The sequence below is a fragment of the Rhineura floridana genome, chromosome 8 (assembly GCF_030035675.1).
Source record: "Rhineura floridana isolate rRhiFlo1 chromosome 8, rRhiFlo1.hap2, whole genome shotgun sequence".
NCBI classification, from domain to species: domain Eukaryota; kingdom Metazoa; phylum Chordata; class Lepidosauria; order Squamata; family Rhineuridae; genus Rhineura; species Rhineura floridana.
In genome coordinates this window covers 8,653,910-8,676,168 of record NC_084487.1, presented here as the reverse complement: position 1 = coordinate 8,676,168, position 22,259 = coordinate 8,653,910, and the positions used below count along the sequence as shown (strand labels likewise).

Sequence of the window (22,259 nt, the reverse complement as noted above, 5' to 3'; positions counted from 1 at the left end):
CTCCAAAAAAGCCCCAAAGAACTATGCTTCCTATTGCCCCATTTTAGAACAAAGCAGGGTCCTCTAAAAAGTTTAAGCTTGGAAAAGGTTCTGTTTATATTATATTATTGTTATTATTTATTTATATCCCGCTCTTCCTCCAAGCAGGAGCCCATTATTATTGTTATTTTATATCCATTTATGCCATGAGGCATCCCAAAATAATTTGCAATACAATAAAAACATACACAGAACAACTGTGTATATAAAAACAGCTAAAGCATTTGCATATATATGAAAAAAATTAAAAACAGTCAGCCATGAAACTTGCTGGGTGACCTTGGGCCACTCACTCTCAGCCTAACCTACCTCACAGGATTGTTGTGAGGACACAATGTGGGGGAGAGGAGAACTATGTATACCACCTTGAGCTCCTTGGAGGAAAGGAAAAGTGGGATATAACAAACAAAAGAATAAATAAAATAAAACTGGAATAACAATGGAGATATTTCCCGTGTAAAGTATTCACTCTCGCAGCGGAAGGAGACAGGAATGAGGTGGTAGAGTCTTGAGGTGGTACGGTGGGCTGTACCACTTCAGACTGCAAATGCGGGAGAACACAGTCCCCTAGATTTTTGTTCTTAAGCCCTCCCTGCAAAGAGAAAACAAGTCTATAAAGGGGCAGGCTGGGCTTGAGCTGAGCTGGAATTGAACAGCATTTGGAGGGCTACAGGTTCCCCACTCCTGGTGCAGCCAGTATTGACCTGGATGGACCAAGGTCTGACTCAGTATAACCATCTGATTCCTTATGCTCCACCTCAATCACTGAGATCCTTCGATGGGGTGCTTTTCGTGCTTCCCCATGCCCCTGAGGTTCGGGTTGCCTTCTCCAGAAACCGAGCCTTTAGTATGGCAGGTCCTTGCCCTGTGGAACTCCCTGCCAGTAGAGGTACAGCAGGCACAATCTCTCCCCTTTCAGACGTCTTGTAAAAACTGTATTGTTTAGACAGGCCCTTGTAATTTGATTTCCCCCTTTTTTTTGTTAACCAATCTGTTTTTATTGATGTTTTATTGATGTTTTTATGGTTGTTTTTACTGATTTTATTTTTATACGCTGTACTCTGCCTTGATATATTCTTATGAAGGTGCAGGTTACAAATATATAAATTCACTAATAGGCAAAAAAACCTTGTGGTTTAAGAACGTACCTACAGCCCACAGATATTTCCATCAAACTTAAAAAAGCAGCTATAGTGAATGCACCAGGGGAGCAGGAGACCTGACCTCCTCTCTGAGATATTTTACTGCCCTAGAAAGTTGTCAAAATGCAAACACAATTTGGGTTGGTCTTTCATGGTCCACAGGCATTTTTTTTAACTTTTAAACTGCAGAAGGTCAGAATATGGGGCAAGGTCAGTAATAGGATTACAGGCACTCAGTGAACATGGCTGATTTTTAATTAATTCCAACAAATTAGGAGAACTCTGACAGAAAAAAGTCCAACAGGGGTCTGATTTTTTCTCTTTCTCTTTTTACACTTTCAACTCTCAATTCTTCCTGTTTTGTGTATCGCCATGAAAATTTAGAGGGTTGTTAAGCAAGCGTTTCTGAGTTCAGGACTATAAGTTTTGTAAGGTTTTGTTTTGAAATGAGCTTATGGGAAGCAGCAGAATGGCATCAGGGGGTATTTTCAATTTAACATCGCGGAATGTGAAAAATCCATGCTGGCTTTCGTATACAGCCACTCTCATGGTGGTATAATAAATATAAATACATAAATATAAGGCAACATCCTACGCCTCTTCAGGCGAAGGGCCGCAGCTCAGTGGTGGACCATCTACTTTGCATGCAAAAGGTCCCAGGTTAAATCTCTGGCATCTCCAGGTAGGGCTGGAAAAGACTTCTTGTCTGAAACCCCGGAGAGGTGCTGCCAGCCAGTGTGAGCAATACTGAATTAGATGGACCAAGGGTGTGCCTCTGCATAAGGCACCTCCTACACACTGCAGGTGAGGGCCTCCTGCAGATCCCATCTTACCAGGAGGTCTGTTCCGCACAACATAGGAAACGGACCTATAGTGTGGCGGCACCTACCCCTTGGAACTCCCTCCCCTTAAATATTAGACAGGCACCATCTCTGTTATGTTTTTGGCGCCTACTGAAGACCTTCCTCTTTCAACAAGCCTTTTAAGTAGAGACCTTATCCCAGTCTGTGTCTGTGCTGGAATTGTATTTTAAGATATTTTTTAAGCTTTTTTAAAAAAATATGTTTTTAAAGATGTTTTGCTTTAATATCTGTTTTCATGATGTTCTGTAGTGTTTTGAGTGGTTTTAGTAATGGTAGGAAGGAATATTATTATTATTATTGTTGTTGTTTTGTTATTATTATTAACAACAACGCCCCTGGTATGGCAGTACCTGTAGAGGCAGCAGATGTGCTGTTTGGCTTCAGGGCTGGGGACGGTGGAGCCACCACATGAGTCAAATCACCGCTAGAGTGAGTCGGCAAGACTGTTTCTTTTGAAGTAATGCCCAGCAAAGAAGTTGGCGTTGTTGGGGGTGGCACAGAAGAATCTTTTGCTGACGTCATTTTGTCTGCTACGGAGGGAGAAGATGGTTTGATGCTGGACGAGTCCAACGATGCAGCAAAGGTTGTTTTGACGGCTCCTGAGGACATTTCCGCTGGTTTTTTTGTGGTCTGCGTGGTTACACTCAGTGGGCTGCTTCCTCCTCCTGCAGTCGCAATTGTCAGGGTACTGCTTTTGGCAGAGCTAGCAGGGAGAGTTGTGGCTTTGGGGGCTGTCGTCACCTCTGATGAAGGAACGGCCTTTCCAGAAGCTAAAACGGCGGACATTGCAGCGGACTGAGTGCTTGTTGGAGCTGGGCCCACGGTCGGGGGCGCAGGACTGGCTGCAGTAGATGAGTCAGCTCCTAAAAAGATCCAGAGAGTTAAACACATTTTGGAAATGTCCTGGTCCACAACTATGCTCTCTCCCCATCCCCACAACCTTCTTGAGAACATTCTTGTTACTTTTATTATTTATTAGATTCCTTTCCCACTTTTCACCATGAAGTCTGAGAGCAGGTTATAGCAATGTAAAAATACTATCGTAAATTCCCATAAAACAGTTTACAATCAGAAGAACAGGGAAGGTCATGTAGATGTGCATGTGTCAGAAACCAGGTTGCCGCATGGAGGAGGGCCAGGATCTCTTCTCAATCGTCCCAGAGTACAGGACACGGAATAATGGGCTCAAGTTACAGGAAGCAAGATTTCGGCTGAACATCAGAAAAACTTCCTAACTTTTAGAGTCATATGACAATGGAACCAATTACTAGAGAGGTAGTGGGCTCTCCGATACTGGAGATATTCAAGAGGCAGCTGGACAGTCATCTGTCAGGAATGCTTTGATTTGGATTCCTGCATTGAGCAGGGGGTTGGACTTGATGGCCTTATAGGCCCCTTCCAACTCTACTATTCTATGATTCTATAATTCTAGGGCAGAGGCCGTGTTCTTGCCCTTTGCACAGTGTTCCCAAGTGGAGAGCTATTCCTTCCATTGCCCCCATTGGAGTCAATGGCATCCATTCACTTATTGAAATTGTCCTGCACATGTGGCAGTGAGGCCTCTAAAACCCATTCTCTAGCCCACCTAGGGAGGTGGTGGCTCTCTAACACCAGAGGCATTTAAGAGGCAGCTGAACAGCTACCTGTCGGATAGGCTTTAATTTGGATTCCTGCATTGAGCAGGGGGTTGGACTTGATGGTCTTAGAGGCCCCTTCCAACTCTACTGTTCTATGATCATGTGCACTGGTGGCACTTTCATTTTATTTTTTAATAGTTTGTTTCTATGGTCTTTTTAATGACTGGTGCAAAATACCCTTGGAGCCTGATGCTTGCAGTTAGCTAGTTGTCCTTTGAGCAGGTGGTGTTGCTATCTTAGTGGCGGCCACAGGGCATGTCCTCTCTCGGGCCCCCAAACTTCCAAGAAGGCCTTGTCTGCCAAGGAGATGGTCTTTCTCATATATGGTGCCTAAGTCGTTTAGGGCTTTATATGAGCACCCAGAATGCCAATATGGAATTGCCCCCAGAAACGAACCGACAGTGTTTTATATTAGTGATGTGGGTTCTAAACGGAACCCTAGCCAGGAGCCTGGCCATTGCATTTTGGATCAATTCAGCTTGTGAGCCTCATGTCGAGTCTAGTCCGGGGCCAGATGCCCCAATGGGAAGCCCCTAAGTGGGACCTGAGCGCAACAGCACACGTCCCACTTGCGACTCCCAGCAACTGGAGCGATCAAAACAGTTTGCACACAGTCAGCTATCCTGAGAATTTGCTCCAAACTCTGATTTGCTTATATATTCAAAGGGTAAACTACAGACAGAAAAAACAAGCTGCGAGCCTATGCACACGGCAACGGTCAATGCAAGGAAAGTGGGAACCTTTTCCAGTCCAAGGGCCACATTCTCTTCCGGACACCCTTCTGAGGGCCGCATGACAGTGGTGGGCAGGGCCTGAGGCAAGTATGGGCACAGCAGTGACTGTAAATCTTACCTTTGTAGAGTAGGCCAGTTTCTACCCACACTGTCTCACCCCTCTCGGTCTTCCATCCAGACAAATGAGGCATGACCAGCGTTCAAGGATGCATTCCAACCAGGGGAAAACATTTGGGGTGTGACACAGGAGCAGTGAGGGGTGAGGCCTGGGAGAGTCCAGAGGGCCAGTCAGAGAGGCCTGAAGGGCCATGTTTGGCCCTCAGGATTGAAGTTCCCCACCCCTGAACTAGCATTTAGAAACTGATCCAGGCCTACAAGGGAGGCTGGTTTCCTCTAGTTGAGGAGCGAACCTAAAAGTTGGCTGCAAGGCAGGGTGGGCAAGTTTCATCTATTTAAGGCCATGAAAACCAAATTAGGGCCGGACAGTTCTCCCAATGGAGGGCTGTAGAAAGTGGAGTCCCTCAAGGATCGGTATTGGGACCTGTACTTTTCAACTTGTTCATTAATGACCTAGAATTAGGAGTGAGCAGTGAAGTGGCCAAGTTTGTTGACGACACTAAATTGTTCAGGGTTGTTAAAACAAAAAGGGATTGCGAAGAGCTCCAAAAAGACCTCTCCAAACTGAGTGAATGGGCGGAAAAATGGCAAATGCAATTCAATATAAACAAGTGTAAAATTATGCATATTGGAGCAAAAAATCTGAGTTTAACATATACGCTCATGGGGTCTGAACTGGCGGTCACTGACCAGGAGAGAGACCTCGGGGTTGTAGTGGACAGCACGATGAAAGTGTCGACCCAGTGTGCGGCAGCTGTGAAAAAGGCAAATTCCATGCTAGCGATAATTAGGAAAGGTATTGAAAATAAAACAGCCAATATCATAATGCCGTTGTGTAAATCTATGGTGCGGCCGCATTTGGAATACTGTGTACAGTTCTGGTCGCCTCATCTCAAAAAGGATATTATAGCATTGGAAAAGGTTCAGAGGAGGGCAACCAGAATGATCAAGGGGATGGAGCGACTCCCTTACGAGGAAAGGTTGCAGCATTTGGGGCTTTTTAGTTTAGAGAAAAGGCGGGTCAGAGGAGACATGATAGAAATGTATAAAATTATGCATGGCATTGAGAAAGTGGATAGAGAAAAGTTCTTCTCCCTCTCTCATAATACTAGAACTCGTGGACATTCAAAGAAGCTGAATGTTGGAAGATTCAGGACAGACAAAAGGAAGTACTTCTTTACTCAGCGCATAGTTAAACTATGGAATTTGCTCCCACAAGATGCAGTAATGGCCACCAGCTTGGACGGCTTTAAAAGAAGATTAGACAAATTCATGGAGGACAGGGCTATCAATGGCTACTAGCCGTGATGGCTGTGCTCTGCCACCCTAGTCAGAGGCAGCATGCTTCTGAAAACCAGTTGCCGGAAGCCTCAGGAGGGGAGAGTGTTCTTGCACTCGGGTCCTGCTTGCGGGCTTCCCCCAGGCACCTGGTTGGCCACTGTGAGAACAGGATGCTGGACTAGATGGGCCACTGGCCTGATCCAGCAGGCTCTTCTTATGTTCTTATGTTCTTAACACAATCAGTTTTTTTAAAAAAAGAAAGGCAGAAAAGGCTTGTCTCTTCCGTTCCTCCTCCACCTTCATCTGAGTCGCTCAGGGGCTCCTTGTGTCAAGTTCATTCCTTGTCGAGGACCATTTCCTATCTAGGGAACTTCCTCCTCCCTCCAGCCATCTTGGTGACATGGCTGAGATTGGCTCAGAATCTATTAATAGCCGGGAAGGGAAATGCAAAAAGAATAACGTAGGAAATAGCAGGGGAGGTGACACGCCCTGCTTGGACAGGCCGGCCGGCCCCAAGGTGGCTTGCAACGGCGCTGGCATGGTGCCACGCCGGCTCCAGAGATGGGCCGGGAAAGTTAGCTGCTGCCACAGGCACAGTTGACACTCCGGAGTGTAGGAACCATGAGCCGGGCTTTGGGAAATGCATTCCCCCCCCCGGCAGCCTTTTCTGATTAAGTGGGAGCACGGACACCTCTCAAGGACCGCTGAGGCCAAAGTCTTGGTCCCTATAGGAGGCCAGAGCAATTTGCAGTGGGGGAACTGTCAGCAGAAGATCCCAGAACTGCTCTCTCCCTCCCATTTTTTCCAAAACTATTTGCCAAAAGCAAGGAAGGCAAAGAATCTCACGCTGAAATCAAAATCAGGTACAGGTCACGATGGCAATGAAGTCAAACTCCCCAGCTGGTCCAGCAACGCTCTTATTTATTATTTATTTAGTTACATTTCTAAACCGCCCTATAGCTAACAGCTCCCAATGCTCCTTTGTCCTTAAAATGAAATGGTTTTTCATCAGTCCAACAGCCCTCGAACAGAACCAGCCGGACGGTCATCATGGGATCTATCCCGATGTCCAGAACCTGCCCCTCCAGAATACCCTTTTCAGCCCGAGGGCCACTTTCCCTTCCTGGCAACCTGCCTGGGGCCACATGCCGGGGTGGGCGGGGCCAGAGGAAAAAAGTGGGTGGATCAATGGATGCAAATTTTACCAGGAGGCTAGCTTCGGCAGACACATTCACAGACCCCACTCTTTCCTCCGTCTAGGCCAGCAAGTGGCATTATTCAAAGAGACAGTCCTTGGGTGATTGTCCAGAACGGAATGCAGTCCGGGGGCTGAAAAAGGTTGCCCCCCCCCCCCGGCTGAGCGGTTTTAATGGTTTTGAACTAGGAGGTTTCCTAAGCGAAGCCACCCCAATGGCTCTGTCAGGTCATAAGGAGAAGTCGATGCTGAATAAACAGTCGAGTTCCAGAAGCAGAAAGCAGCAAAAATAGCTCCTGGGGCGCTCAAGCAAGTAAGCCAAGTCATAGGGAGAGCAGCGGAACAACATTATACTCTGAATGCAAGTCTGACACATCGGCCGTGCCAGGAATAAGACAGGAACCACTCCTGGTTGCTGGGAATCTCGTTTCCATGAAGCTAGCTGTATCACCCACAGAGAAAGAGAGAGGTCCAAGTTGAATTCCTTCCTTGAGGGCGCACCAGGTCAGGGTTGATGGATAAAGCTCTGGCCTTTGAGCTTAAGATATTAAAAGCTCGTCTCTCCAGAAAAGGCAGAGGTTAAGACAATTAAAAAAGAAGAAGCCCACACGCATCCCATTAGCCTTTCCGCTATCACAAACAAACCTCAGAGGGCCAAACGTTTGGAGGAAGTGTCATTCACTCCGCTCCCAAGGGGAGCTGCTGGGTAAAAATACCTTTCTGCCTTGTGCCAAAGGGGTAGAGGACAGGCTGGGAACTCTCTCTCTGCTTATCACCCAGCCCAGACAAGGCCAACGGGGCAATGAGTTCTGGGCTTCATTTTAAGGAGATTGCAGGGGAAGGGGGTTCCTGCAGCGGAGGCTTTCTGTCTGGGATGGGATGGATGGCTGTCAGGGACAGACGACGTTTATGAAAAGCACAAATGCGGCAGTCTTGGAAACGGAGGGCCCGTCAGCCAGGCCAGGAGCCTGCCGTGGGGGTGCGCTTGTCTTCCTGGGACATGTCTTGAGGAAGGGGCGTGGCTCGGTGGCAGAGCATCCGCGTGGCATGCAGAAGGTGCCAGTTTCAATCCCCAGCATCGCCAGGCAGGGCTGGGAATGTCCCCTGTCCTGGAGAGCTGCTGCCAGTCAGTGTAGACAATACTAAGCTAGATAGACCAGTGGTCTGGCTCGATGTAAGGCAGCTTCCTGTGTTTCTCTTTGGGAAGGATTGTAGCTCAGCGGCTGAGCATCTGCTCTGCATGCAGGAGGTCCCTGGTTCAATCCCTGGCATCTCCAAGTACAGCTCCATAAGCCCCCCTGCCTGAAGCCCTGCTGCCTGTCAGTGTAGACAATATTGAGCTAGATGGACCAACGGTCTGACTCAGAAACTACTGTGACTCTTATTTGTATATGAGTAGGGGGTGGAGTGTGGATTAGACTTTCTCTCATTCAACCTTCTTGTTTTGCTGAGCCTGCAGCTTGAAGCAGAGTTCCACAGAGGTGATGGGGTAGTGGTTACAGTGCTGGACTAGGACTGTGGGGACCTGAGTTCAAATTTCCACTCAGCCATGAAGCTCCCTGGACCTTGGACCACTCAGCATTTCCAAGCCTAACCTCCCTCACCAGGTTGCTTCGAGGAGAAAAATTATGTGTCTGGTGGAGGAAGGAAAGTGTATATTTCCTCCCAGAAGCCCAAGATGGCCTGCCCCCCCCTCCCTATTTTATCGTCACAATAATCCTGTCAGGTAGGTTAGGCTGATAGTGAATGCATTTTATGGCTGAGTAGAACTTCCCATTGGGGCATCTGGTTGGCCACTGTGAGAACAGGATGCTAGACTAGATGGGCCACTGGCCTGATCCAACAGGGCTATCATCATCATCATCATAATTGTTCATTATATTTACATTCGGCACCTTCCTCCAAAGGAGCCCAGGGTGGCAAACATGTAAATACTAAATATGTACAATTAAAACTCCTACAAGCAATCACCTACCCTCAAACTAATAATTTCAGAGTTGCCAGGGACAGGACTTTCAAAATGCCTGGGTAAACAGGAATGTTTAACATTTTTTCCTAAAAGTTAGTAGTAAGGGAGACCGACACACCTCACTAGGAATGGCATTCCACAAATGGGGGATCACCACTGAAAAGGCCCTGTCATGAGTCACTACCAGCCAGGCAGCTCCAGGTCCTTATTTTCTTATGGTGGTTTGAATCTGGGCTTCCTTAGTGCTACTGCAGGTGTGGGCCATTGGCCATGCTTGCTGGGGCTGATGGGAGTTGTAGTTCAACAACATCTGGCGGGCCAAAGGTTCCCACAACTGGAGGACTGGGGAAACTCAGATTCAAATCAACATAACAATATAAGCACTGGGGATTGCCCAGGTGGTGATGACCTCTGACAGGGCCTTCTCGGTGACAGTCCCCCATCCTACTCTATCTACTACCCACAGTGACTCTCCAAATGCTGGACAATTAAAGCCACACTGGTGCAGGCACTGGGGTACTCTACATTTTGATTGTTATTGTGAGGAGAGGTTTTCAGATACTGGGCCATGATTTGGGATACATTTTACTTCCTTCCATTTCACCATGCTGCTTGAAGGTACTTTTAAAGGAAGCCCTGCAGTTATGACTATGTATTAAAATGAGATGGTCAACATTTGCCCAAGTATATGAAGCTGGGTTGGACCAATGTAGGCGCCTTAAGAATCCATCCAGTCCGACAGGCAGGAGCTCTTGAAGCTCTTAGATGGGGGTCTTTCCAAATCCCTTTAAAGCAGGGGTGGGGAACCATTTTAAACCCAAGGACTGCACTCCCTTCAAGGCAATCTTCTGGGGGCCACACAGTAGTGCAGTGGCAAATTCAGATGTACAGGGGCCCTTCGTGTTAGTCATAGCCACCCCTCCCCCTTGTTTGCTGCAGGGTTGAGAATGAGATCCTTGTTAATGCCTTCTCTCACAGTAGACATCCTAGGAGCCAATAATCATGAAAGGGGATAGTGTTAGCTACTGAGAAGACTCTTCTCAGTACCTGACTCACCTCCTTTCACTCTGATTGGCTCCGATGAGCAGGAAAAGACAAAGAAGCTTGTTAATATATTCTTTTTAGTGGCTAAGACACTCCCCTTTCATGCTCACAGGATGCTAGAGATATAGGGACTCCGCTGGTACCCTGCTCCCAAAAACATAAAGGGTCTAAGACCCCCCCCGAGACCCCGGCCTGAGGTTCCCCATCCCGTTCTGAAACGGAAAAGACCAGGAAATGAACGTTGAGACCTTCTGCAGTCCAAGTATGTGCTCTGCCACAGAGCTCAGATGTTCCTTTCTAAAGGTTGATTTCCTTGGGGGGGGGGGAGTAGCCCTTGGCATTTGCAAGAAATTGATTCATTTTGAGACAAGTTTGCCCTCTCTGTCTGGACAGCTCTGTGGCGTGGCCCCCGTGCCTCCAATTGTTGACTTCTGCCCCAATATCTAGCTATAATTCTGCTGCATTTAGCTGCTTGAGAAATCAAGCTGGGGGGAAGGTAGAGTTTGGCAAGGTGGCGGTGCAAATCTTTTCTTTTCTTCCATTGGGAAGCTTCTGGAATCCACCCTCTAGCCGAGAACAGAGCTGCTGAGAGGGCCGACGCAAAAGGCCACAGTGGAGAAGAAGAGAATGGAAAGGTTTCTCATGCATCTGTCAAACAGGAGCGTCCTGGGTGAATACAGCCTACAAGCTCTTCCCCGTGAACAAATTTCCAGCAAAACTTGGAAAATCTTGTCTAGGGCTTCTACGGTGAGAGAGATGGAAAAAACTGGCTCACACGGCTCAGGAAATGGGAACGGAAGCGCCGGACAGGAAGCGAAGGGAACACCGGTCCAAAACAGATGCCGGAGCCCCACTCGGTTGCATGCTGCAGGTTGTGATGAAGGCCAGAAGCCTCTTCCTTTATCTCACAGAGCCTTTCTGGGGGCCAAAGCAGATGCGGTCATGGAATTCCGTGATCAAAACACTCAGTGTGTTCTCCCCCCCCCATGTTAAAGCAGTTTCGATGTCAATCGGTGCAGTGGCACTGGGAGAGAAGAGCTTCAAACCAGGGATGGAACGCCTTTTTGGCCCGGCAGGCCAGATCTTTATCTGCTCCACCTCCGTGAGCCAACTCTGACAGGCAGGTGGGACAAACCTCCTGTCAAAATTGCTTCCGCAGTGCTTCCCAAGCCCCCGACAGCCAGCCGGTTGTTGGGGGCTTGGGAAGAGAAGTGCAAGGGGCTTGCCATGTGGGAAGCGCTTCCTAAATGCCCAGCAACCAGCTGGCTGTCGGGTTTGGGGGAAGGGCGGCACCAAGTGTTCTGCAAGCCCCAGGCTCAGCGCTTCCCAAGGCCTGATCATAGGGATGGCAAATCCCTTTCTGCGGGGATTGGCTACCGGTCCAGCCGGCCTGATGTCACTCTGGTGAGGAGCAAGGGGAAGCGAGGAGGTGGCCATAAAGAACTCTCAACATAACATACCCGCTGACCAAAGAAATAAAACTAAAATGCACTAACTTGCTTCCACACTGGCAGATGCATAACGGGGTATTTTACCAATTTTTCTGTGGTAAGAGGAAATCCAGATTAAACACATGTGTGTGTATGTGTGTGTGAAGTATGGATTGTTGTTGTTATATGCCTTCAAGTCTATTATGACTTATGGTGACCCTATGAATCAGTGACCTCCAACAGCATCTGTCATGAACCACCCTGTTCAGATCTTCTAAGTTCAGAGAATAGAATAGTAGAGTTGGAAGGGGCCTATAAGGCCATCAAGTCCAACCCCCTGCTCAATGCAGGAATCCAAATCAAAGCATTCCCGACAAATGGCTGTCCAGCTGCCTCTTGAATGCCTCCAGTGTCGGAGAGCCCACTACCTCTCTAGGTCATTGGTTCCATTGTCGTATGGCTCTAACAGATAGGAAGTTTCTGTGGAAGTCAGGTCTGTGGCTTCCTTTATATAATTAATCCATCTCTTGTTTGGCCTTCCTCTTTTTTTACTCCCTTCTGTTTTTCCCAGCATTATTGTCTTTTCTAGTTTCATCATTTTAGCTTCTAATGATAGTTGTGGTTTAATTTGTTCTATTACCCAATTATTTGTCTTTTTCATGGTCCATGGTATCTGCAAAGCTCTCCTCCAACACATTTCAAATGAGTTGATTTTTCTCCTATCCACTTTTTTCACTGTCCAACTTTCACATCCATACATAGAGATCAGGAATACCATGGTCTGAATGATCCTGACTTTAGTGTTCAGTGATACATCTTTGCATTTGAGGACCTTTTCTAGTTCTCTCATAGCTCCCTCCCCAGCCCTAGCCTTCTTCTGATTTCTTGACTTCTGTCTCCATTTTGGTTAATGACTGTGCCTGTCCAACCTTTGGGTCCCCATCAGCCCCGGCCAGCATGGCCAGTGGTCAAGAACGGTGGGAACTGCAGACCAGCAATGTCTGGGGAGCCAAAGTTTGAGAAAGGCTCACTCTAGCTGAATTTCTTACACTGCTGTCAACTTACCAGCCAAAACTTCTGGTCTCTTTTTAATTGTCTCATAATCCTCTTGATTTTGTGAGGGCCTCTTCTCGCTACTGTAATAATATATGAGGTTGATGTTACTGCCACTATGACAGATGTAGTTAGCTAGCAAATCAATAATTAGGTTAATTAAAAATCAGTAATCAACCCTCTCCCTTATTCCAGCTTTGCAGTGAAAAGTAACGTGTGTGTGTGTGTGTGTGTTTGTGTGTGTGTGTGTGTGTGTGTGTGTGTGTGTGTGTGTGTGTGAGAGAGAGAGAGAGAGAGAGAGAGAGAGAGAGAGAGAGAGAGAGAGAGAGAGAGAGAGGTTAGCCCAGGATCAGACATGATCTTTTGTGGTTTAAATCCCCTACATTAAACTGTGTCCCCAACCTTTGCAAATCTGCACTCTGTTTCTAGTTGTTTAAAAAACTTGGCAGAAAAAAGGACCTCTTTCCTCAGCCGCAGTTGGCAGCCCTGCCCCTATGTAATTAATACCACCGACCTCCAGCTTTGTGGGGCTGACAACAGAAGGGCCCATGTTGTCATTAACGGAAGATGTTACATCCTCATCTGTTAGTTTGACAGCTCAGCAAGCGGAAGAGTATTATTTTTACTGTTTATATTTATTAGTCACTTTTCTTCACAAAAGTGAACCCAAAGCGACTTGCAATCAGTAAGAAGATTAAAACCAATGTAAAAAACTAAAACAAATAAAAAGTTAAAACACAGAGAACATGAATGTCAAAGGTAGTGGAACAGCCCACCTCCTGAAGGAGGCTGCAATGTCAAAAGCCCTCCAAACCCCCTCCAAACGTAAGAGCCAAATGCCTGGGAGAAATGTTTTTGCCTGGCACCTGAAGATAGATAATGATGCGGCCAGGCATGCTTCCCTGGGAGGAGTGTTCCCTAAATGGGAGGCCACCACTAAGAAGGCCCATTCTCATGTTGCCTTCCTTGGGACACATGAACAAGGGCTTCAGATGCTGAATGCAGGGTCCGGGTCAGTTCACGTGGGGAGAGGCAGTCTCCGAGCAGCTGAGAGTATCTGATTGTGAAGTCTGCCATTCATACCCATCTCATAATATAGGATCCTACAAAGAGCCCCGTTTGATATCAGACCAAAGGCCCATCTAGTCTGCAATCCTCCGAGTGGCCAACCAGTTGCTGGCAAGCAGGATCTGAGCACTTCTTTAAGATCCTTTGAGTCAGGGGTCAACTGGTGGCCGCCCTGAGGGACCCCAAACCCCACCAGCTGCAGCCAGGCTGGCCAATGGTCAGGGATAATGGGAACCAGAGGGGGGCACACCTTAGCCAGCCCTGCTTTAAGTGCCAACTCAACCTGGGCTGCATTCAGGCGGCAGCTTATTACGTTCTCCCAATTTACCTGATAATTTCTTCCTTTTGCAATCCCATTAACCCAGAAAATCACGCGAATAAAGGGATGACATTTTGGGCAGTATGCCGGCATACAATTCTTTCCCGCAGTATTCAACTGGGAATCGTGGGGGGACAGAAGTGCACATGTGCGGAAAGGGGGGGAGTAGTGACATGTCCAATGATGTTCATTGTGTCACCTCACGCCCACTAGTCTGAATGAAATTTAGTGAGGCACGGTGGTATCGGTCCAAAAGCCCCCGTACCATAACCCAATAGGTACTGCAATCTGAAAGCAACGTTAGATATCAGGACCAAAGCGCTACCATTATAATCAATAAACCAAAAGCAGTAGCTCCCCATGTCTGAATGCAGCCTTGGTATCTTCTGCATGCAATGCCGGTGCTCTAACAATGCCCTCTGCTCCCTGTGGGGGAAACCTACTTCTGACCACCGTCCCTTTTTTAAAAACAGTGCAACTTATTTTTAATGTCTTGCAACACCGAGTTCTGTTCAAATACATTGGCAAAGAAACAATGCAACGCCGTCTAGTTATGCAATGATCTTACCGCTGTTGCTGGAGGAGGCTTTTGTGCTAGATGGTCTTTAAATAGCTTTGAATGGGAGAGAGGGCGGGCAGTGACCTTCCCGCCCAAAGATTCCGGCCCCTTAAAAGAATGGGAGACTATCTCTAGCATGCCAAACCTTCCTCTCACTTGCGGATGCCGGGAAGTTTTGCTTCGTAAATACCCTTTGTTTAAACGAGTGTTTCTCAACCAGTGGGGGCAATATGAAGATCTCCAGCATGAGTGTAGTATGTGTGGTGGTGTTGTGAGTGTTTCCAAAAAATATGTACAATGTAAGTGAAAACAGACTTATTTTTTTTTAAAAAAAATTATAAATACTTTGATTTCTTTAAGCCCAACATTTTATTTATAATTAAAAGTCACGATATTTCAATGCTTTTGAAAATTAAAATGAAATAATTAGGGGAGGCAGGTTTGATGGGGGAGGGCATGGGATTTTTATGTTAGCTTAAAGGGGGCATGGGTTGGACATGGTGTGAGAAACAGTGGCTGAAACTGATACACTTCTTGGACAACAATTTTTGACAAAGGGCAATGTGGAGATCCACATGGTCAGATCTCTGATCTCTTTGCAAGAAAGCAGTCTTGGGGAGATGGAGATAGCTGTTCCTCACACTTCTCCCCCATTTGAATCCCCATTTGCCGTGGGGCAGGGGGGCCGATAGGTACCATGCCACTATCGCGACATGAGTATGAAGTAGATTGGAGCTCTATTACCTCTCACTTTATAAATCAATCTCTGCGCCCCCTTCTGTATGGAGCAGAAGTCTATCAAAGTAAACCTTTTCCGTTAAATTTAATCTCACTGGCTTCCAAACTAGCATGCATAGGACTGCAGCAAATAGCTCCATTCTTTGCAGAAGCTGAAGCATGTTGATTCCCATGGGGCCATGGATGGCCAAAGGCTGCAATCCTATGCACAATGACCTCAAAATAAGTCTGAACACACTGAACATCATAGGGCAAACATGGTAAATAACTGTCATATCAGCAGAGGAGGGGGATTGGTAGGCTCAAATCCTGTGCACGCCTGGGAGTAAATCCCACTGAGAGAAGTTACCCAGGAAGGATTGGGAGAGGACCTTGTCTGAAATCCTAAAGAGCTGCTGCCAGTCAGTGTAGACAATACTGAGCTAGATGGACCGACGGTCTGACTCAGTATAAGGCACCTTCCAAGGTTCCTGGTTTGGAAGGACTCAGTGGTAGAGTGCATTCTTTGCATGCAGGAGGTCCCAGTTTCAAACCATGGTGTCTCCAGGTAGGGAGACACCTGAAACAATGGACAACTGCTGAAGTCAGTGTAGACAATGAGGGACTCTACAACAAGCTAAGGACATCAGAAGGGTCCTGCTAGATCAGGTCAGTAGCCCATCTAGCCCAACATCCTGTTCTCAGTGGCCGGACAGTTGCCCCTGGGAAGCCCGCAAGCAGGATCTGAGCGCAAGAGCATTCTCCCCTTCTGTGGCTTCCAGCAACTGGCATTCGCAAGCACGCCGCTTCCTATGATGGAGGCAGAGCCTAACCATCGTGGCTAGTAGCCACTGATAGCCTTTTCCTCCACGAATTTGTCTCGTCCTCTTTTACAGCCATTCAAGGTGGTAGCCATCGCTGCCTGCTGTGGGAATGAATCCCATAGTTTAACTATGTGCTGCGTAAAGAAGGACTCTCTTTTGTCAGTCCTGAATCTCCCAACTCTGAGCTTCATTGGGTGTCCTCAAGTTATGAGACAGGGAGAAAAACTTTTCTCTATCCACTTTCTCCCTGCCATGCATACTTTTATACTCCTATATCATGTCCCCGCCTTTTCTCTAAACTAAAAAATGTAAATGTCCTGCCTTCAAGTCGATCCCGACTTATGGCGACCCTATGAATAGGGTTTTCGTGGTAAGCGGAATTCAGAGGGGGTTTACCATTGCCTCCCTCTGAGGCTGAGAGTCAGTGACTGGCCCCAGGTCACCCAGTGAGCTTCATGGCTATGTGGGGATTCGAACCCTGGTCTCCCAGGTTGTACTCCAACACCTTAACCACTACGCCATACTGGCTCTCTTTATCGAAACTAAAAAGTCCCACATGTTGCAGCCTTTCCTCATAGGGGAGTCGCTCCATCCCCTTGATCGTTCTGGTTGCCCTTTTCTGAACCTTTTCCAACTCTATAAAATCCTTTCTGGGGTGAGGCGAGGTAGTTTCCCAGTACAGGCCTCCCTCTCTCTACAGGTAGCAGCAACTTGGGGGGAGAATAGTTTAAAAGGGGGTAAATGGTATATGGAAAACTTCCCCTCAACCAGTTCAGGGGTTCCAGTTCCAACCAGGGCCGCTGCCCCCTCAATTTTGGCCCTAAAAATGTTCAGAACTGTAAGAAAGGAAGGAAAGATTGACAGGAAAATCCCCCAAATAGTAATTACAGTAGTTTGGCATGGTACATAGGTAGGCAGGGAATATATAGATAGAGAAGGACATGGAAATCACAGAATCATAGAATAGTAGAGTTAGAAGGGGCCCATAAGGCCATCAAGTCCAACCTCCTGCTCAGGGCAGGAATCCAACTTAAAGCATCCCCAACAGGTGATCAAGCAAGACACAGCAACTTAGATCAAGGGTGGTGACCTTCCAGAAGTTGTTGTGAATGAGCTAAATTATTAAATAAATGTACATTTCCCACAATGCCCAGGTTCATTATCGCTCCAGGGCATTGTGGGAAATTTAAAGGGGGAGTCTCAGCTCAAGTTGCCTGCCACAGTGCCCACTGGTCCTACCAAGATCCATTGCCATTTATTTATTCATTACATTTACATCCCACCTTTCCTCCAAGGAGCCCAATTCTCCTCCCTCTCCATTTCATCCTCACAACAACCCTGTGAAGTAGGTTAGGCTGAGACATAGGAGTGAACTCACCACAGGACACTCTCCCAGGGGCCCACTCAAACCTGTAGCTGGCCATTCCTAAGAATCCTTTAAGTGGAGGTGCCAGCGACTGAACCTAGGGCAGGTGTGGGAAACCTTTGGCCCTCCAGGTGTAGCTGAACAACAGCTCCCATCACCCCTGGCCATTGGCCATGCTTGTTGGGGCTGATGGGAATTGCAGTTCAGCAACGTCTGGAGGGTCAAGGTCCCCTGCACCTGTCCTAGGACCGTCTCCATTGCAGAGGATGCGCTCAGCCACTCGCCTACCACCTCTTCTCCGCTATCTTCAAGCAGGAGCGTGTCAGAGATGCACAAGACCACCAAGGAGAAAAAGGAAAGGGCTTCTAAAGGAAATCTATCACCTCCCGCCATTTTCATTTTCTACCAAGCTGCTCTATGTGAAGGCTACCCTTTAACTCAAGCTGTTGACGCAGGGCTCCGAGTTGGGGGTGGGTGGCGGCTGGTGGGATCAATTTTAAGAAAGCATCTGAGCAATGTGGCTTCAGAGTCCTCCATGTCTGGTTCCCACCGATCTGCCCGACAGTGGGATGTTGACACAGTCTATGCTTAGGCATTTCCTGTCTGAAGCTCGAAGGAATGTAGGGTAGGCAGCCGGCAGTCACTCTGGCAGTGCATTATGGGAGGGGAGGTGGCGGTAGAGATGGCACAGAGGATGACGGCACAGGCCAATGTGGTGCTGGGAAACGGCACTCCAGATGGAGTCTGTAGCATAACCCGATGCGGCAAATGCATCGGTGCCTACACACCCAGCGGATTTGACATCCACGTTGCACCCAATCCAGGGGCTGCTTAATCCAGAGAGGATAAAATTACTGATTGAATTTGCAGCCTTTGGACAGCATCTCTCCCCTGGCATGAACACATCTGATCAGGTGATCTGAGCATGCTCAGGCAGAGCAGGCTGCAAAATCTGCAAGAGATGCATTTTAAAGTATTATGGAAAAAGCTCCTCATTAATAAGAGGTAAATATTTCATGAACTGATTTATCCTGATGGCGTATAAATCACAGGTTCAGACAAATATCTGCCTGGCTTATACAGACGCCTGGTTTAAATGTAACAATCTTAGTCTAATAAATCCATGGTTCATTAGATAGCAATCAACCATTCTGCTTGCATACTCCTCTCCTCTCCTCCCCTTCCCATTGGGTGTCATAATACAAAGGTTCCTGGGTGTGTTAAACCACAGTTTCTTGTTGCATTCAAACCAGGGTTCTGTGACTGGACGCCTGACTAACCAGGATGTAAACCAGGGATTGTGGTTTCCTGGTTTGGTTATAACAGGAAACTGATTCAATCCTCCCACCCCCAGCAGTTTTCTGTTCTAATGGAATGTAAAAATAGAGACTCTGACCACTGCATTTAAGCTTAAATGTATGCAAAATAGTTATAGCAGCCATTCACAATGCAGATATAGTAAGCTTTAATACAATTGTCACAATCAAATTTTTGCATTTCATTTCTCTCTGACTGTACTGCTTATACCTCCCTCCCATTATCCTAAGTCTGCCAATTTGGGATAAACCATGAATTTGAAGAAGTGGATTCTAGCCCATGACTCAGCTTGTTTGCTGAGTTACTCCTGGGGTCCCCAACATAGCACCTATGGGCACCATACTGCCCCCCTGACAATCCCATTGGTCCCTGCCCCTTCCTATTAGAAAAAGCTACAATTGGATCCCATCCCCCTTTCTTTTATCTTTGGCAGTAGCTGGCAGGATAGATTGATTTAAATCAAAGGAATTTAAATTAATGATTTAAATGTCAAATGCCCAGGGTCCTTCTGGGAGGATAGGATATAACTTAATAAATAACAACAACATATGTATTTTTGTAAGTGCCACATTGCAGTTTGATTAGCCACAGTCAGGTGGCGCTACGAACTACAGCATGATGTCCTGGTGTCTGCGCCAATTAAGGCCCCTAGGGAACAGTGATCGATGAGGCAGGGGGAGCAGAGACAAAGGACTGAGCTGTGCCAGGCTCAAGCAGGATGGTTCGTGGGAGGCCTCAGCATTGCTACTGCAAGGTCACCCTTTCCTCCAGGCTGTGGGAGGGGGAGAAGGAATGAGGGGGAGTGGAAAGGTGAGAATGGGCGGAGAGTGGGAGACCAAGCAGGTAGGGGCTTGGGCGAGCTGCAAAACAACAAACCTAGACAGCTCCTCAGGAAGCATCCTGCTTTGCTGCCATCCCCACCTCCACCCCCTACCTAACCAATGGAAGGCAAGGAGGCAGGAAGCGGCAGGAGGGCAGGACGGCTGCTGTGGTGCTGCCCAGGCCTAGGCCACCTGTCCTTCCTGTGTGGCTCGCCTCTGCTGCGTGCCTCCCTCCTCCTCTGCAGAAGAAGACTGGGGGGAGGTGCCTTGGTGACCTGGGGGAGGGGGAGAGGTGCGGGGTGGACGCAGACTAGGCGCAGTATGGAAGGGCAGGCTGGGGCAACTCCTTTGCGGCAGTGGCATCTGACAAGGGGGTAGCGGCATGAGGCAGCAGCAGGGATTTCCAGGAGTGGAGGAAGAGGTGAGACAAGTGGGCAAGGATCGCAGGCAGAGCCATGGCAGCTGTAGCACACCAACTCCCGGAGGCACTGGGGAGGTTATGGGGGGGGTTGGTGAGGGGAGTGGGGATGCCTGGGGGAGGAGGGATTGGTGTGCAAAGCATACAGGGGCACAGCTCTTAGTAACTATATAGAGGCCCTATTGCTAGAGGCTCAGGTGGATTCAGTGGCTAGAAGTGCTTTGTATCATCTGGAAGCTTTACCTAGTGCAAACTGTGGCAACTCGACTGCTCACTGGGGCGGAATATCACCAGCACATTACACAGCCCTACCAGGATACTTAAAAGATGGCCTCATCGACCTATCTACCCAAGCAATCACTTTGTTCTGCAGGAGAGGGCATGTGCCACCGCCCATCTTTGACTGCAAATCCACACACATGCTGCAGACCACCAGAATGAAGCTCACGGGCCACTGGCGGTCCACAGACCACAGTTCGGGAACCCCTGACTTAAGAGGAACAACCTTGCTATAGTTAACACATACTGTTATGGGTTTGACGGTTGAGATAGATGATTCCTATGAGTCCCCCTTTCAGCCTCTGATTTGGAACCCTGCACCTGGAGGTGGGCTCTGCAAGTGAGAAACCTGCTCCACTGGTCAGATGGGTCTCCTTTGTTAATCTAAGAGAGTGGCCAGGTGGGCTAATGGGTCTGTCAAGTGCCCAATAACTGGTGAATGGGCCAGGGAGATCCTATGGTTATTAAAACTCTTCAGGAGAGTCCCCCCACCCTCCTGAGGCCAAGGAGAGGATGGAATTTTTAGTAAGTTTGAGGAAAGGCTGGGAACTGGAGGCAAGCAGACAGGCCTGTTCCCTGCACAATGGCTTCAGGATGCCTCCTGTAAGCCTGATGGAAAAGCAAGATCTATTGGACTGCTGATGCTTTGAACCCCTCCATCTTCTGCTCAGGCTGTGAATGTGTGTAAATAAACCATATTATACAAAGACACCATAGTCTCCGCTGACATTCTTTCCAAGGAAACCAAACCCTGGGTAAGCACAGGGACTCCTGGAGATCTCTCACCGCTTGGAGATTGGGCTGGTGCGCAACAATACAATATCTGTGTTCAATATGTTCTGATATTCACGTTCCCTCGTTGTATGGTTTAGAACACAACAGTGACTCTCCACTTGTCTGGGCCTGGAACATTTCCTTAATAATTGTCATTACCATTTGCCAGTGTGCTTTAGCCTTCCTAGACCACTCCCACATGCGGGAAAGAAAACCCCTTTGGCCTCATGGCATAGCCAACATTTCCCATCCCCTGTTTTATTTATTATTCCATTCTTCCGTGGGGTCCAGTACCATTGTAGTGCCATTCTAATGCAGGTCTCCCTAAAATCCATTGCTACTGTAAGATTTGAATAGGAAATCCCACACTTCACTAGGTATCTCATTTTCCCTGTCTTTGTTCCAGTTTACAATATAATTGCATAGTTTCCACATGGTTTTCCCCCCCAAGAATTTGGTACATTTTATGGAATTATGGAACAATCTCCCTGATGAGGTACGCCTGGCGCCAACATTGTTGTCTTTTCGGCGCCAGGTTAAGACCTACCTCTTCTCCCAGGCATTCTAGCATTTTAGCATTTCAGTATTGTAGCATTTAGCATTTCAGTATTTTTAGTATTTTTGTTTAGTACAGGTTTTTTGGAAATTTAATGAGTTATGTTTTAAATTGATTAATGTGTGGTTTTAAATTGTATGTTGATATTTTGATGTTGTGAACTGCCCAGAGAGCTTCGGCTATGGGGCAGTATAAAAAATAAATAAATAAATAAATAAATAAATTTGAGAAAACCTTCCTTTTTTGTTCCGTCTCTCAACAATATCTCAAACCCTGTCTTCTCTTTCCAAATCTGTTGCTTTCTTATTGTTTTATTCAGAAAGGATCTAATTTATAGGTATTGATAGATGGAGGACATTTTCTTCATTTCTCTCCCCCCCCCTTTCATATGCTCGACGGTTTACACATGCTCCCAATCCTGAAAGGTTTCTATTTTCTTTCCACATCTTCTATAACAAAGTAAATGTGGGAGGTTTTGGGTGATAAAACCTGCTTATATCAGTCCCAGGTTTCCAAACAGATGCTTATTATATAGCAGCCCCATAGAATTTTTTTCTTGTTTTGGTTTTTTAGTGGTTTTTATTGCGCATTGCCGTGGAACGTCTAGAAGGCAATCGATCAATCATGGTATTACATTGTAAATCGCTTTGGCGTGCCTGACGGGAAGCAACTCATAAATGAAATAAATAATAATGTTTTTATAAATAAATTACACACACGTATCAAGGTTATTGGGG

The 22,259-nt window shown here is 47.2% G+C and overlaps 1 protein-coding gene across 1 annotated transcript in view; it reads right to left on the bottom strand.

The window, feature by feature from the left end:
* The window catches only part of PODXL (podocalyxin like), a 125,964-nt gene that overhangs the window by 42,568 nt on the left and 61,137 nt on the right, over nucleotides 1–22,259 (bottom strand). Inside the window, exon 2 of the mRNA XM_061638103.1 lies at nucleotides 2,395–2,907. Within this exon, the coding sequence (XP_061494087.1) occupies nucleotides 2,395–2,907 (513 nt within the window). The remainder of the gene's footprint in view (nucleotides 1–2,394; nucleotides 2,908–22,259) is intronic.